General features: G+C 39.6%; 2 protein-coding genes across 2 annotated transcripts; both read right to left on the bottom strand.

Moving 5' to 3' along the window:
• Positions 1–4: 4 nt before the first annotated feature.
• On the bottom strand, positions 5–6945 carry edf1 (endothelial differentiation-related factor 1). The gene is made up of 5 exons (XM_077231849.1): positions 6762–6945; positions 6403–6454; positions 6164–6324; positions 4630–4723; positions 5–2835 (listed from the first exon to the last, which is right to left on the bottom strand). The coding sequence occupies exons 1-5, from the start codon at positions 6834–6836 to the stop codon at positions 2774–2776; spliced, it is 444 nt and encodes a 147-aa protein (XP_077087964.1). The 5' UTR covers positions 6837–6945; the 3' UTR covers positions 5–2773.
• Positions 1160–1688, bottom strand: brd3os (BRD3 opposite strand). The gene has a single exon (XM_077231850.1). It carries the CDS (start codon positions 1686–1688, stop codon positions 1371–1373), a length of 318 nt encoding a protein of 105 aa, XP_077087965.1. The 3' UTR covers positions 1160–1370.
• Positions 6946–14514: the final 7569 nt, after the last annotated feature.

Consider the following 14514-nt stretch of genomic DNA (forward strand, 5'->3'; position numbering starts at 1 on the left):
GGAGTGTCTTTTTACTATCTAGATATATGTATTTGAGCGCACTTAATGTTTGTTTAGAAGACATTAAAATGCAATAGTAAGAGATACTGTTTAACAGCATAATGAGGTTAAGTTGTCAAAATGTACCAGCAAATCAAGATCTTGATTTCACATTAGCATTTGAAAAAAAAAAATATCAAAGCTTCATAAAAAGCATGATATAATACAGATAAAGCTAGCATATTTAGTACATATAGGCCTAGATTCACATTCAGAGTTTATATTAAGCCAGAATTAGGAATTAGTTTAATTAGGACATTTTATCCATAGTTTCACAAATCTTAAGCACAGACTAAAATGCATGTTTGAGCTGTTTTAACGGAAAGCAACTTGCACTGACATATCTTGAAATAAGTCTATGCCATTGTTTTGTCTCAAGATGCACACCAGTAATTTTTTTTTAAGATTAAAATTAGTATTACGTTTTTTTAATTTTTTTAATGTTTATAAAAGCTACTTAAATGTCCTAATTGAACTAAGAACTAATCCTGGCTTAATCTAAGCCCTGTCTGTGAAACCATGCCTAAGTAACGTTTATTAACATGCCTTCGAAAAAAACATTACTGGTGTGCGAAACAATAGCACAGACATATTTTATGAAATGCCAGTGCAAGTTACTTTCAGTTAAAACAGCTGAAACATGCATTTTAGTCTGGGACTAGCTTAAGCCTTGTCTGTGAAACCAGGAGTAAATCCTAAGAGTCTATTATTAGTGTGCTGTTAAGATTGCTCTGACATATTAATACATGAAAACATTTGTTTGAACAAGTAATTACATTTCTTCAATGAATGAAACCAAGTAAAAGTACAGTAGTCAACATTTAAAGTAGATCAAAACAGTTCATCAAAGTTGTTCTAAGACAAGAACAGGTATTGTTAAAAATGTATGTCTTAGCCTACTTAGATTAAAGGGTTTGATCCACTTCAAATGTTGACTACTGTATAATTTAGTTGGGTCTTGAGGAACAGCAATTTCTGAATTGCTGTTTTCCCCACAGAATAACACTGCTACCATAAAACATACTTTAACAAAACTAAAGGTATTGGCAATTTGTTAAATTGGGATATCCAATGAGATAAAATACATGTGGCCCCTTTTCTTAAATTGTTTAAATTGAGATTTGTTACTCGTTCGTCTGTAGCTAACTATAAGCAGGCAATGTTCCTCATGCTGTTGCACTTTACAAATGGTAAAATACTGATGCTTTGTTCATGAAGCACTGTGTGGACTTGCCCACCAGATTGTCTGAATAATGACATGTGGACAAATTACAATATTTTTGACTGGACAGAAACACTCAAATGTGTAGTCACAACAAAGAATAACACCATCACATAACAGCACAAATTCGGGACTGTCCAGTCCTGCCAGTGTCTTTCAGCCTTGTTTTGTCCTGGACCACAACTGCCTGGTTGCCATACTGGCTGTACCACGAGCTCTGACTGCGGCTCAGGTAATTGGTCGGAGGCGCTTTCTCCAGATCCAGCTGTTGCTGTTGCCAAATCAGAAGAGACGTGTCACTGAACCGGAGCCGAGCGTAGCCCTCCGACATGGCCTTCTCGGCTAAAGGATAGCGCTCCGTCATTGCCAGAAACGATAGAGTGCAGGAAGACGTCTTGTTAAAATCTCTCACGAAGAAGGTGATCATCTCAAGTGTCGTCTTGGTTTTAATCACGCCGTTAAAAAAATGCTCCGAAGTTCCGTAGCGGAAATTTTGATGCAGGGAGAAATCCACTTGTCCACTTCAACAGTTGCGCATGATCAAAATGACACTTAAGCGATGCTAATCCCCTCTGCATTTTGTTGACTTGTGCAGTTAGCAGACAGTGATAGTTGGTGAATTATATTACAAAGTATCTTCATGAGAACCTGGTCTTCTGTGGTACTACCCAGATTTGTTCAACGTTTCACAGCATCCTTGTGGAGTAATTCGAGAGAGAGAGATAAAAACAGCAGACAACGCTAGCGGCTGCCAGTGGCAACAACGTCCGCTTCAATGCGAGTCCGACTTGCAACCATGAGATGTTTCATGGTTCCGAGTGCAGGTTCATTGCATTGAGAGGCTGCTCCCTGCAGAGCTATGTATGGAGCGTTAGGTCCAGCTCCCCCTCTCTAGATGCAATTTGGGCGTGATGAGTGGAGCCAGAAGGTACAACATCACCCGCCCAAACCGTACCCAGAGCCGTTACCCCCATAGCTCTATCCCCCCCTCCATCCATTAGATCCACAGAGGTGGAGCTGGACTAGGTCAAGCTCCACCCCAAGACGTCCAGAGAGGTGGAGCTGGACATCATTTGACTTATGAGCACCACTTGGGTTCATTTGCAAAGATATTTTTTTATATTATAAACCACCAAGTATTTAACATTAAACTGGGTATTTTAACAAATTAAATTCCCAATACTCTAAAATAACAGGTTTCATGAATTCCATCACCTGAAAAAAGAATGCAGCATCAGTTTGAAGACAACTTAGTCAGACATAGAAATATGTTTTTTATTTCAAAGCAGTGAGCCAAGCTAAAAAAAATTTTTTTTAAATAAAATCAAAGTCTTCATCATCTGACATAAAACGTTAGATAATAAGCCTTTTTTGTAGGTGTCAATATGAGCATGTATAGTCCACCAATTGAGAAAATATGAAGTGATGCAGCAATTAATAAAGACTGACTGAAAAGATCATATAACTACTGGGATGTTTCAGTAGATGGTGGATCTTTCGAGGATTTTGTACTCATTTCTTCTTAGGGCCGGCATCAAGAGGCAGCCCAATTTCCTTTCCACGCAACTTAAGACCTAAAAGTGAAAGAGTGAATATGTTAAAAATGAGGAAAACTGTCAACAAGAGTTGAACATAATGTTTGTTCTTCAAAAGATTGCAAACTTAAAAAAAAAAAAAAAACTTTGGCATTTCTTTTGGCAAATGTTTAAAATGATCTACAGTACCGTTTAAAAGTTTGGGGTCAGTAAGTTTCTTTGAGGAGTAGTTTCTTAAAACCCCTTACCAGCCGCCCCCCTTTTTGGCAATCGAGTGCAAAATGACATACCCACAATAAAATGGTTGTTGCTAAGGAGTCCTTCTGACTATACACAAAACCAAGGTATCATTTAAAAGCTAACACTTGACAGTTTACTGTGAAAAACTCAGAATTGCTCTAGCAATTACTAATAGAGAGATAAAGCAGCTCAAAAACAATGCACAATTTTTTTGAATGTAAAATTCGGGATCACCAGGGATCCCTGCGGCTCAAGGGGTTAAGCACCAAATCAGCATTTTAAAATGATTTCTGAAGGATCATGTGACCCTGAAGTCTGGAATAAAGGCTACTGGAAATTTAGCTTTGCCAAAGGAATAAATTACATCTTTAAATATAAAACAGTTGTAATATTTCACAATATTATGGCTTTTACGGAATTGTGATCAAATAAATGCAGCCTTAGTGAACATAAGATACTTTAACAAAAGATACTATTTTAAAAACATTTAACAAAAACTTTAACAAAATAGGGCTGTCCCGACTAAAGATTTTTCTAGTCAACGCCGATTAAGCCAACAGTCGACCACACGTTTATGATATGAATTTAATTGCTTAAAAATATACTGGGTGATGGCATCAAAAAATGGTTTGAGTTTCAGTGCTGAGAAAGAATATTATCAGTATATATCATATTACATGTAATAATGCCAACATTGTTCTACTTTACAGAGAAATACCAAATCATAATATTGAGGGTTTTTTTTAAAAAAAAAGGCCTACAAACTAAGTACTCAAGCGAATACATAAAGCTTGCTGCGGTGCACCTGCAAAAGTAATGATTATGAATGTCTGGAAAGGAGACTGTCTGAACATTTTAATAATTTATAATTTAGTCAGTGTCGGCTGCAAAGATGTTTTTGACGGTGCTGACTCGCCAGCTCTACAGTATACAGAGAAATGGATGTTTTATACAGATTATTAAATAATCAGAGAATTTTTTATTTGAATTGGTTCATTTAAAAGTAACTTCAATATAACTATATAGACATATTTCTTATGTCTGTGAGGCAAGTGTACGCTGAGTCTCGGTCCATTTTTGTGATGCGCTCCAGTAGCGGAGACCGAGATGGCAGAAAGCGCATCCTGTTTGTATTCTTTATTTTACAAAAGCACAAATGTTATGTTCTGTCCATCACTGACTGCGTGACTTCGCCACTTCCTCTGGATTTTTTATTCTGCAACTAACAGACTACTTAAAATTTGGTCGACTAAACCTCTTCTCGTAGAAAAAGAAAAAAATTAAATTGATTGGTCTTCCCATTGTCAGACACTTAAAGTTGCAGAATATATTACAAGTCACAAATACACATACAAATATATGGCACCTACAGTGTTACTGGTATAAAAAAATATGCAGGATTGCACGATGCTGCACCCACATGATAGGCCAGTATAAAATCAAGAGTCTATGAGACCATGATGCAAGCAATTTTTTATTTTGCTGGATTATACAAGCACAAATAAATTTTATATTTTTATGCATAAACCATAGCCAGGCAGGCAGCAAATAAGCTATTGTGTAGTAATGAATGATAAAATGACAAAATCCTACCAATGGCTCGCTCAATCTTCCCCATGACTTGGTTATTGGGGATGGCCTTTCCACATTCATACTCCGCGATGATCTGTGGCTTCTCATTAATTTTCTGCAAGAAACACAATTAGAAGTTTAAGTCGCATGGGACGTTAGATCGAGGTGGTTCGCCATTTCTGTGATCTCATGTGAGTGACAGGTTGTCCAGCCCGCCCATCAGTAAACACATCAGAGAAGAGTTGTAATTACAGGTGGGAATCTTTAATTGAAGATTACAAGGGCACATGAATTCTTAAAAAAATAATGTATACAGATAAATAGTTTTTTTATTAAAAAAAAAAAGTCCATTTTGAATTCATGGTGACTTTAAAAGATGAATCATACAGTAAGTCTGGTGATAGGCCGGACTTTAAAGGGTCATGAAAGACATTTTTTTTTTAAGGTGTGAATATATGTACATATGTAACACTAAACATACTCGTAAAAGTTAATTTTTTTTCCATTTTTTTGATCAATTTCACACTTTTCAGTTTTAAAAGCAAAGTCACAGATTCTGACATCAATGTGTAAATCCGGCAAGATCCGGAGTGGTGATTGGCTGCCGGGGCTCTGGATTTATTCATGACAAAGAGCTCATTTAATCCAGTCACTGCACTGTAGTGCAGAAATATAATTATCAATTATACTATATAAGATATAATTGAGACAGAATCACTTCTGTCGCGTTTGTCTTTTCTTATTGATTAGAGACATGGGTCAAAAGTGATGGTTTCCAATGCGCGACTACAAAAGTTTTGTTTGCATTTTCCCCGAGATCCATTTAGAGCTGGAGTTTGACTACAAACACATGGGAAATATGACTGTAACAATATTTAATAGGTAATAACTGCGCATGAAAGCTGTCTCAGCGCGGAATGACGCAATGTGTTTAACACTCGCTACATGGATCATTGATCATATATGGAGGAAGCATGTTTCAATTTGTTAAGGACATATTTCATATACCTTAGTGCTCTAAACATGAACCAGCACAGTATATGTGCACATATTTTATCAGGTCATCTTCAAATGAAATGGGCAAATATGGACACTGAACAGCCATACATCTGATCATAAACACGACTGAATGACAAATTATTCTGATAGACAGAAGGCACTACTGTAGACCGAAAATTCAAAAAAGAATGGACAAAAAAGTAACTTGTCTTTATGTTGTGAAATTACGTATTGAACATTATTAAATCTTTGAAAATGTTCTTACTTGTTTCTCCCTCGTTAGGATGACATTTTCAAAACACATCAAGGTGCCCTCAACTCTGTGTTTTCCCCCTCTGCTCATATTTTAATATTCACTTGTCTGTATAATGTGTGTTGTAGGTCTGTGTTTTTTGTTTTGTTTGGTTGTTTTTGTCTCCCATCTGCCCTCACCCCAATCCCACCTTTTCCACAGCTTTTACGGACCCATTTCTTAAGACTTTTTCAGCTCTCAGGTGCGAACGACCAGGCAAAAATAGAGGGGAGGGGTTCACACTTTAAATGGACAAATACTCACAGTAGCCAGATCTTTCTGGGTGAGGCCCTTATTCTGGCGGCCCAGCTGGATCACTTTCCCCACTTCGAGAGGTACTCTCTGGTGGCTCAGCTCCTCTGTCTCTCTGTCCAGCTTGGCTGTGTTCTTGGTTATAACATGCTGTTTATTTTGCCCAGCAGCCCCTTGAAAAAAATTGATTATTCATTGAATCCCATTGAGAATATAAATTGATCATATACAAAAGGTTTATATGCTCTTACATTTCTTAGACGTTTCGACTTCCTCTCCCTTCCTCTGAGCAGTAATTATAGCCTGAAACAAAAGCACTATTAGTGTTATGTAAACCGAAACTACATTGTACATCTTTGAGCTGCTGTTGTTTTTATTACAGTTATTATGGCGTACATCACGTTTCGTACACTGGCTAATCCAACAATAAATAACACGATAGTATTTCTGTTGCGTCTGCTGTCAGACCCATGTTTTAAGCCTTTGGGACACATTTTGCGCATTATTTTAAACGAAACATTTGAAAGTAGGCCACAGCAACAAACGTGAACTAATAACATCAGCAAATTATGTACGTTAGCAGACGGCTGTGAGATAACGTTAACGTTACCTGCTTAGACTTTGACTGCGCAGCCGATCCCTTCTTCCTCAAAACGGTCACTGTATCCCAATCACTCTCTGCCATGTTGTCGAGAATTATTTGCAGACGTATTTGAAGATAGGCAACAACTGGGCGTTGAAGTTGTCGAGCACGTCTCTGCAGCTCTTTATGCTAGCTAGTGAACTAAACCGGATATACGTCACTATATGCGATATGTCAACAAGTCCCTTTAACATGTAACGTTAATAACGATACATCGTTTTTTTACAGTCTATGGTATTAACGTGTATCGTTTTGCTAGCATGTGTATTATAAAAGGGTTGGAGAGTATGTATTCAATTGTATAATAAACTGACGTTATGTATATTTCACAAACCGAGTATTATGGATGATCAAAGCTTTTAATTTGCCGCCCTGCTTACCGTCTGACGCAACAACACAATGGAATAGCAAGGTTTTTTTCCCCTTCATTACAAATTATATTAGCAGCACAACAATTTCGAATGAAATATGTACTTACTCATTTACTTAAACAGCCTATTTTGCTTCAATGGAAGCAAGAACTCCTGATTTTAATTAATTAATTAATTAATTAATTAATTAATTAATTAATTAATTAATTTGTTTGTTTATTTATTTATTTTACAAAAGATCCATGATCAAAAAAACATGGTCAATGTCATATTTTTTTTATAATTTTTTTTTTTTTTTTACTTTTAAAACTTGCTGTTTATTTCCAGGTAATGTTTTCTTTTTCTACTATGCTTAGTCATTGCTTTTATCTTTTTATCTTTTAATGTAAAGATAAACTGATTCAATTATTATAAGTAATTGTAAATTTGTTGGTTCAGACAAATTTTACTTTCTGATGAATAATACATTTTTATAATAATTATATTCACACTTGTCAATTCATACTCAAAGTTTACACCAAGTGGGAGGGTTTAATTCTGGCCCTTAACCTCTCTATAAATACTAAATGACAATAAAGTCTAATAATACAATAAATAAAAGCATTTCTGCTGTATTAATTAATGGAGTTGAATCTTTTTCAATTAATTAATACATTTTAAAGTTAATTTATTTATTTATTTACTTTATTAATACACACACACATACATGTTGTAGGTGGTTTACGGGGACATTCCATAGGCATAATGTTTTTTACACTGTACTGTACAAACTGTATAATCTATCCCCCTACACTAAGGCCCTGTCCCATTTCTCCCCCCTTAAAACTTCCACTTGGTTTTGAGTGCCCTCGAAATTAAAGTCCCCTCAACAAGTGAAGTGGAGTTGAAGATCTTTCCCTATGAAATGGGACACCACTATATGCAAATTAGCGCGGTAAACCTCACTACGTCACGCGCAGCAAACCTCACTACCTCACGCGCAGCGTCAACGTGTCTAATTCTATTTTCGTTCAGAAAATGCCGGTTCCAGCTGTTGTGTGGCGTGTGTTCGTTTATCTACGTCTGATGAATCAACAGAGACATGTGGAACATAGAAGACGCATTCGACATATTTTTGTCTGTATTTAATCGTTTAGACGCGCACATGAAACCCAAAATATAGTTCGCTTGTCTAGTTGCAGTCCGTTTCCGAGCGCTCGCCGCCATGGGAACAGGGTAGGCTAAACGTTCGCAGATCATTATGCTTATAATAGCACTTTTTACAGTCAAACACCTCCCGCAATTTAGAATTAGCAATTTTACAACAATCACTGATTGTGCTCAGTGCAGTTTTGGTTTAACGTTAGGGAGAGCTTCATCTTTTTTCTTCACAGCGCGCTGTCATTTCTCAGCGTGCTGTGAAGAAAAAAATGAAGCACTAACGTTAGACGAACGCGGCTAGTTTTTAATAGTTTTACCTCACATCTTCTTTTTATAATCCTTGGAATCCAAAATCGAAAATAAAATTAGATGAACCAGATCAGATGTATATTTGATGGGCAGACTCTCTCGAAGCACTCGGCAGATATCATGAACATCGTCGGATAGATAGCTTTGTGAAATATTTTCTAACATTAGTGTTCAAAACTTAACAGTCAATTGGATGTGCATCAAACTAACATATTCCAACATATTTAGAAATTTTAACATGCTTATTTTTGAAAATATACTTCAATTCTTCCTTTCCAGCGGTGTCCGCCATCTTATTTAAAAACATTTAGCTTGCTGCTAAATACCGCAAGGTATCCTGGGTAATTTCATCTGCCACTTCGTTTTAAGCCTGCATCGGACCGCACTATGGTTTGAGGGTTGATTTTAAGGGGAGAATAGCACTCCCCCTTGCTCTTTAGAGTATTGGGACACCCTACCCCTACACGAGAACGCGCAAAAACAAGGGTTAGGGCAGAAATCTAGGGTAAGGGGAGGTATTGGGACAGGCCCTAACCCTTCCCCTAAACCATGGAAAACTTTCAGTATTTTTACATTTTCAACAAAAAATAATTTAGTATTTTTATCTTGCGTACATCGGCATGTCCACATGAATAAACGCCACAATATAAGGAATACACAATATGTGTGTCCTCATAATGTAGGTCAAACCAGTGTGTGCACGTACTGTATGTACACGCTGTGTAGACACACACACGCACACCCACACACGCACACACACACACACACACACACACACACACACACAAACACACGCACACACATACACACACAGATAATGGCACTGGTAAATCTGTAGGGGAACATGAAAAGGGCCATGAAATGGAACATTTTTACAAAGAAGAGTGCGAAAAATATTCCCAAGTCAGGATGTGCCACTAGTGTCACGTTTATGTTCTGTTTCATGGATGCTTATAAAATACATGAAATGTATTTCTGTTCCCTTTGGTTCCTGTGTTCCCTCTCTGTTAAGTTCATGTTTCTTCGTTTCCAATCATGTAATTTGTTTCTATGGTTACTGATTACATTACTCACCTGTGTCTTGTTTATTTACCAGTTTGGTCAGCCCTCTAGTTAATTTGTGTTGTGTCTGTTCTTGTGGCATTATAGGGTGCTTCGCAATACTCAAATATATGCTTCCTTTTCCCTTTCGAGAGGTCTCTCATATTGCGTAAGTAGCTTACGCTATGGGACAAACTACTTTTCTCAAGAATATTGAAGCCAAATTTTTAAAACGCAGTGCAGCTGCACAGCAGACCCTAAGCTGAGCATCTAGAGCGGTCATTGGCTGTGCTGCGGCAACTGCACGAACCTATGGCGAGGCGGCTCATGCCCGCAAACCAATCAGGCCGCTTCGCGCCCTGGCGCGTCATTGCCTGCCAGAATGGGCGTGGCTTATAGCTGTTTAAGGCCCCATTCTCTCCATAAAACCAGATTTAATCTCCTTCAGCAAGTCTCCACTTTGCTGTCCTCCGGATTTGAAGCCTTCTTCGCCACTTTCGAAAAGCCTTTCAGCAGAACAAGCACCTGCAATGCAGTCTGAGGACCCCGGCTCCTGTTTCAACTCGACGCCGCCTTCAGCCCGCTGTTCTGCTGTGCCATCCGGTGTGCTATATCCTTTTACAAGCAATAAGAGTGTTTGCTGCTGCGACTCTCTTTTCTAAAAGAGCAGATTTCAGGCGTTGCTCTAAATACCTCGGGTACACTGCGCCTTGTGCAGAGGCCCGCTCTTCGGCTGAGATCGCCACATCCTCTGTGCTTCCTGCCTTTGCCGCGACCACGCAGAAGCTGCACTCTCCAAGGGCGGCTGCCCGGAGTGCGATGAGATGGCGCTCTCTAGGCTGCGGGCTCGACTGGCCAGTTTCGCCAACGATGACCCCGCATCCACTCCTTTTCCTTTGCTCGAGCTGTGCAAAAAGAAGCGCCGCACACAAAGGATCCTTCAGTGGATGATTACAAGCGAGCACACGCCGGCCCCGTCCCCGCGTGCCTCGCTCTCTCCCAGAGAGACCCCCTCGCCGGTCCTGTTCACACAGGCGGACCAACGCCCCCTCACAGCGAGCGGCTGGTCTTGTCTCTTTCGGGTTATCAGATGAGGAGGTCGATAAGGATGAACAGCCTTTCTCTCGCTGCATCCGAACACAAGGAATGGACGGGCTCCGTGACGGACCCCGCCCCCTCAACGTAATCTAGCACGAGTGATTTGAGATCCAGCCTCGACGCAGAGCTTCTCCGCGTGCTGACTAAGGCCGTTGAAGACCTCGGCCTCGAGTGGTCTTCGCCAGAAGAGCCCACGCGTAGCAGGATGGATGAATGGTTCCTGCAGGGGCGCCGACAGGCTCCTCAGCAGAGGCCTGCACCTTTCTTCCCCGAGGTACACGACAAGCTAACAAAGTCGTGGAAAGCGCCACATTCAGCTCGTATAAAGCCTTCATTATCCTTTGCACTCTCGACCGTTGACGGCGCTGTGGAAAAAGGTTACAAGGCGCTTCCTCCCCTCGAGGAAACGGTGGCCGCACACCTCTGCCCGCCCACCGCCACGGGATGGAAAGCTAAAGCGACTGACCCATCCAAGCCTTGCCGCGTCACTTCAGCTCTCGCCGGCCGTGCATACACCTCTGCTGGCCAAGCTGCTTCGGAGCTTCACACCATGGCTCTCCTCCAAGTTTTCCAGGCTAAACTTTTCTGCTCAATGGACGAGTCTGGACCTGAACCGGAGGCTTTTAGAGACCTGCGCAGCGCTACTGACTTAGCTCTGCAAGCTACCAAGGCAACCTCCCAGGCGATTGGCAGGGGCATGGTTTGGCCTCTATTAGGACTTAAAACTTTACTCTTACATGGGCCTCGGGACTTCTGCCCTAGGCTATAGTGAGGAGCGAAGTTTTAAGCACGCACGGCGCTTCGAAAGGGGTTCCCATATAACCCGTAAACTACTTACGCAATATGAGTGACCTCTCGTAAGGGAACGTCTTGGTTACTAACGTAACCTTGGTTCCCTGAGAGAAGGGAACAAGTATTGCGTAACCCGCGGTGCTACTGTGCTTAGATAGGGGGATCACTTCAGTCAATTTAACCTGGTTTTATGGCGAGAATGGGGCCTTGTATAGCTACGGTATTGTGTAACTGTTTTTGTAATCTTAAAGAACAATAGTATTTTTTGTTTGACAGAATTTGACTTTAATACCTTTAAACCGAACAAAGAATTTTGCTTAATCTGCAATGGAATTTTGCTAAAAAAAAAAAAAAAAATGTAGAGAAACGAGTCTTTTCATCTTCCATTACCGTTATACTTTTATTACACTTCATGTGATTTTTCAATAGTGAATGAAATTTAATATCAACTCTGTCAGTAGTGAGCAGTATTTACACTGTGTAAGTCACAGGAGCAGTGGGGTTCTAATAGTCAGTAGCAAGAACATGGACTCAGAAGCTGACCCCTGCTGGTATTTATAGACTGCTGAGTCAGGGTCATGCAATGGCAGATCAGTGCTATAAGCAAAAAGTGGGTGAGGAGACTGACAAAAACAGCTGCAGAGATATCAAACAACAATTTCTATTTACTTATTATATCTTTGATCTCTTTTTTCGCACATTAATGCAAAACAAGCAGTCCAAACATAGGCGGTGTTTCATGTTTCTGCCAGAGAAATACATAAAAATACATCCATAGCTACCTTACCAACATAGTCCCCTGGCCACGGATTTGAGACTGCTGTTTCTAGGTTAAGTTTTCTGCATAATAATAGCAAGTGACCAAAATGGCCAAGCACCCATGGAAATGTGTGTATTTACGACCCACCGGTACCGGATGTGAGATCCACCAATCAGAGTGTCCCCGAATCTCAATTGGTTTTTTGATTGGATAAAATTAATGGAGATGAGAACATCTCATGTTTTTCCGTGAGTGCTTGGCCATTTCCATTTGTCTGCAGATGTTTACTTATCATAACAGCTTTTAAGATAACCTTGAGATTGTATAGGCCTAATCTTATTTTACAAAGTGATTTAAGACATGAGGTAATTTTACACCATCTCTTGTGACACTGAATCTGCTCTGGCTGTGCAAGTTCATAGGCTTGTTCGACTTGAACCGGCGCTGCACAGACCGATATATATATAACTGCAGGGCTACCTATAATGATATGATGATAAAAAATGTATGATTTTATTTGGGCAAAATAAGAAAACAATAGGACTGTCCTTTAAATATGGAACATGATGCCATTTTGTTTTCTTATTTTGCCCAAATAAAATCATATTATTGATTGATATCAGGATTTGAAAAGAGTTTCAACCAGAATAACATGAAAAAAATATTGCCTAGTGGTTGCTTATGATTTCACTTTTCTAACTTTGGTGTGTAATGTTGCTGTTTGAGCCAAAACAACATCTGCAAAGTTACGACGCTCAAAGTTCAAAACAAAAGGAGATATTTTCTTTTACAGAAATTGCTTTTTAAAGGAACATGCCGACTTTTTGGGACTTCAGCTTATTCACCGTATTCCCCAGAGTTAGATAAGTCCAAACATACCCTTTTAATCTCCGTGCGTCTCGTAACTCTTGTCAAAATAACGGCAACATTTTCCTATTTATATGTTGTGATTTGTATAGTCACAGTGTGTACAAATAACAAGGTCATATGAGACACAGACATATTTTAACCGTATACATACTGGGAACTATATTCTCAGAAGGCGAAGCACTACTACTTTGGGCGGAGTGATTTGCTTGCAGCACCTGAGAAGCCCGGTGGTGAGGAGCAGAGAGTTCGCTCGGAGTGTTGGGCTAATCACTCCGCCCAAGTAGTGCTTCGCCTTCTGAGAATATAATTCTCAATATGTATACGGTTAAAAGATGCCTGTGTCTCATATGACCTTGTTATTTGTACACACTGTGACTATACAAATCACAACATATAAATAGGAAGATTTTGGCGTTATTTTGTCACTTATTGGGAGCAGTATGCTAGCTGAAGCCATTTACTTCCAGTCTTTGTGCTAAGCTAGGCTAGCGGTGGGTGTGTCAGACAGAGTTACGGGACGCATGGAAATGAAAAGGGTATGTATGGACTTAACCTAACTCTGGGGGATACGGTGAATAAGCTAAAGTCCCAAAAAGTCGGCGTGTTCCTTTAAGGACTACAAATGGCTGGTAGGGACTACACAAGCTTCCTCCCGGGTTAGTGACATCACAAACCCTAAAATTTACATAAACCCCACCCATGGGAACACACAAGCAGTGTTGAGAAGAGGCAGAGTTGCTGTAGAAGAGCACATTTGGGAATCAGCTCAAGCTGTCACATCCGTCTTTCACATGTATTGCAATACACTGTGTTACACAAATGCAATAGCATTTCACTCTGTAGGCAACTTACAACAGCTCCCACACTAGCGATTTATAGATTATCATGACAGAATATGCTAATCAATGACTTGAAGATAGTTAACTCCACATCAGCTGCATAAATTCATCAACAAACCATTCAGAAATTTCCTGTTGCATTCTACATGTTGTCACTTCTTCTTGAGTCTCTCCATCATTGTCCGACTTCGATTTGAACATAAAAGCCAGAACAGTTTCTGACTGCAAGCTGATAACACATAAGCTTTTAAAGCTCCGCCCTCTTTGCTGGGAGCAGCAGCTGATTTGCATTTATAGGAACCCACACAAACAAAGAGTTTTTGCTCACCATCAAAAAGGGGCAATTTTAACATGCTATAAAAAAATAGCTGTTAGGTATTTTGAGTTAAAACTTCACATACACACTCTAGGGACATCAGAGACTTATTTTAAAAAGGGGCATTATCCCACCCCTTTAATGATATCACTCACTTGCATTTACAGGAGGATGATAAAAGTAG

This window comes from Siphateles boraxobius, unplaced genomic scaffold (assembly GCF_051911475.1).
Source record: "Siphateles boraxobius isolate OS27281-9 unplaced genomic scaffold, OSU_SipBor_1 16, whole genome shotgun sequence".
NCBI lineage: Eukaryota > Metazoa > Chordata > Actinopteri > Cypriniformes > Leuciscidae > Siphateles > Siphateles boraxobius.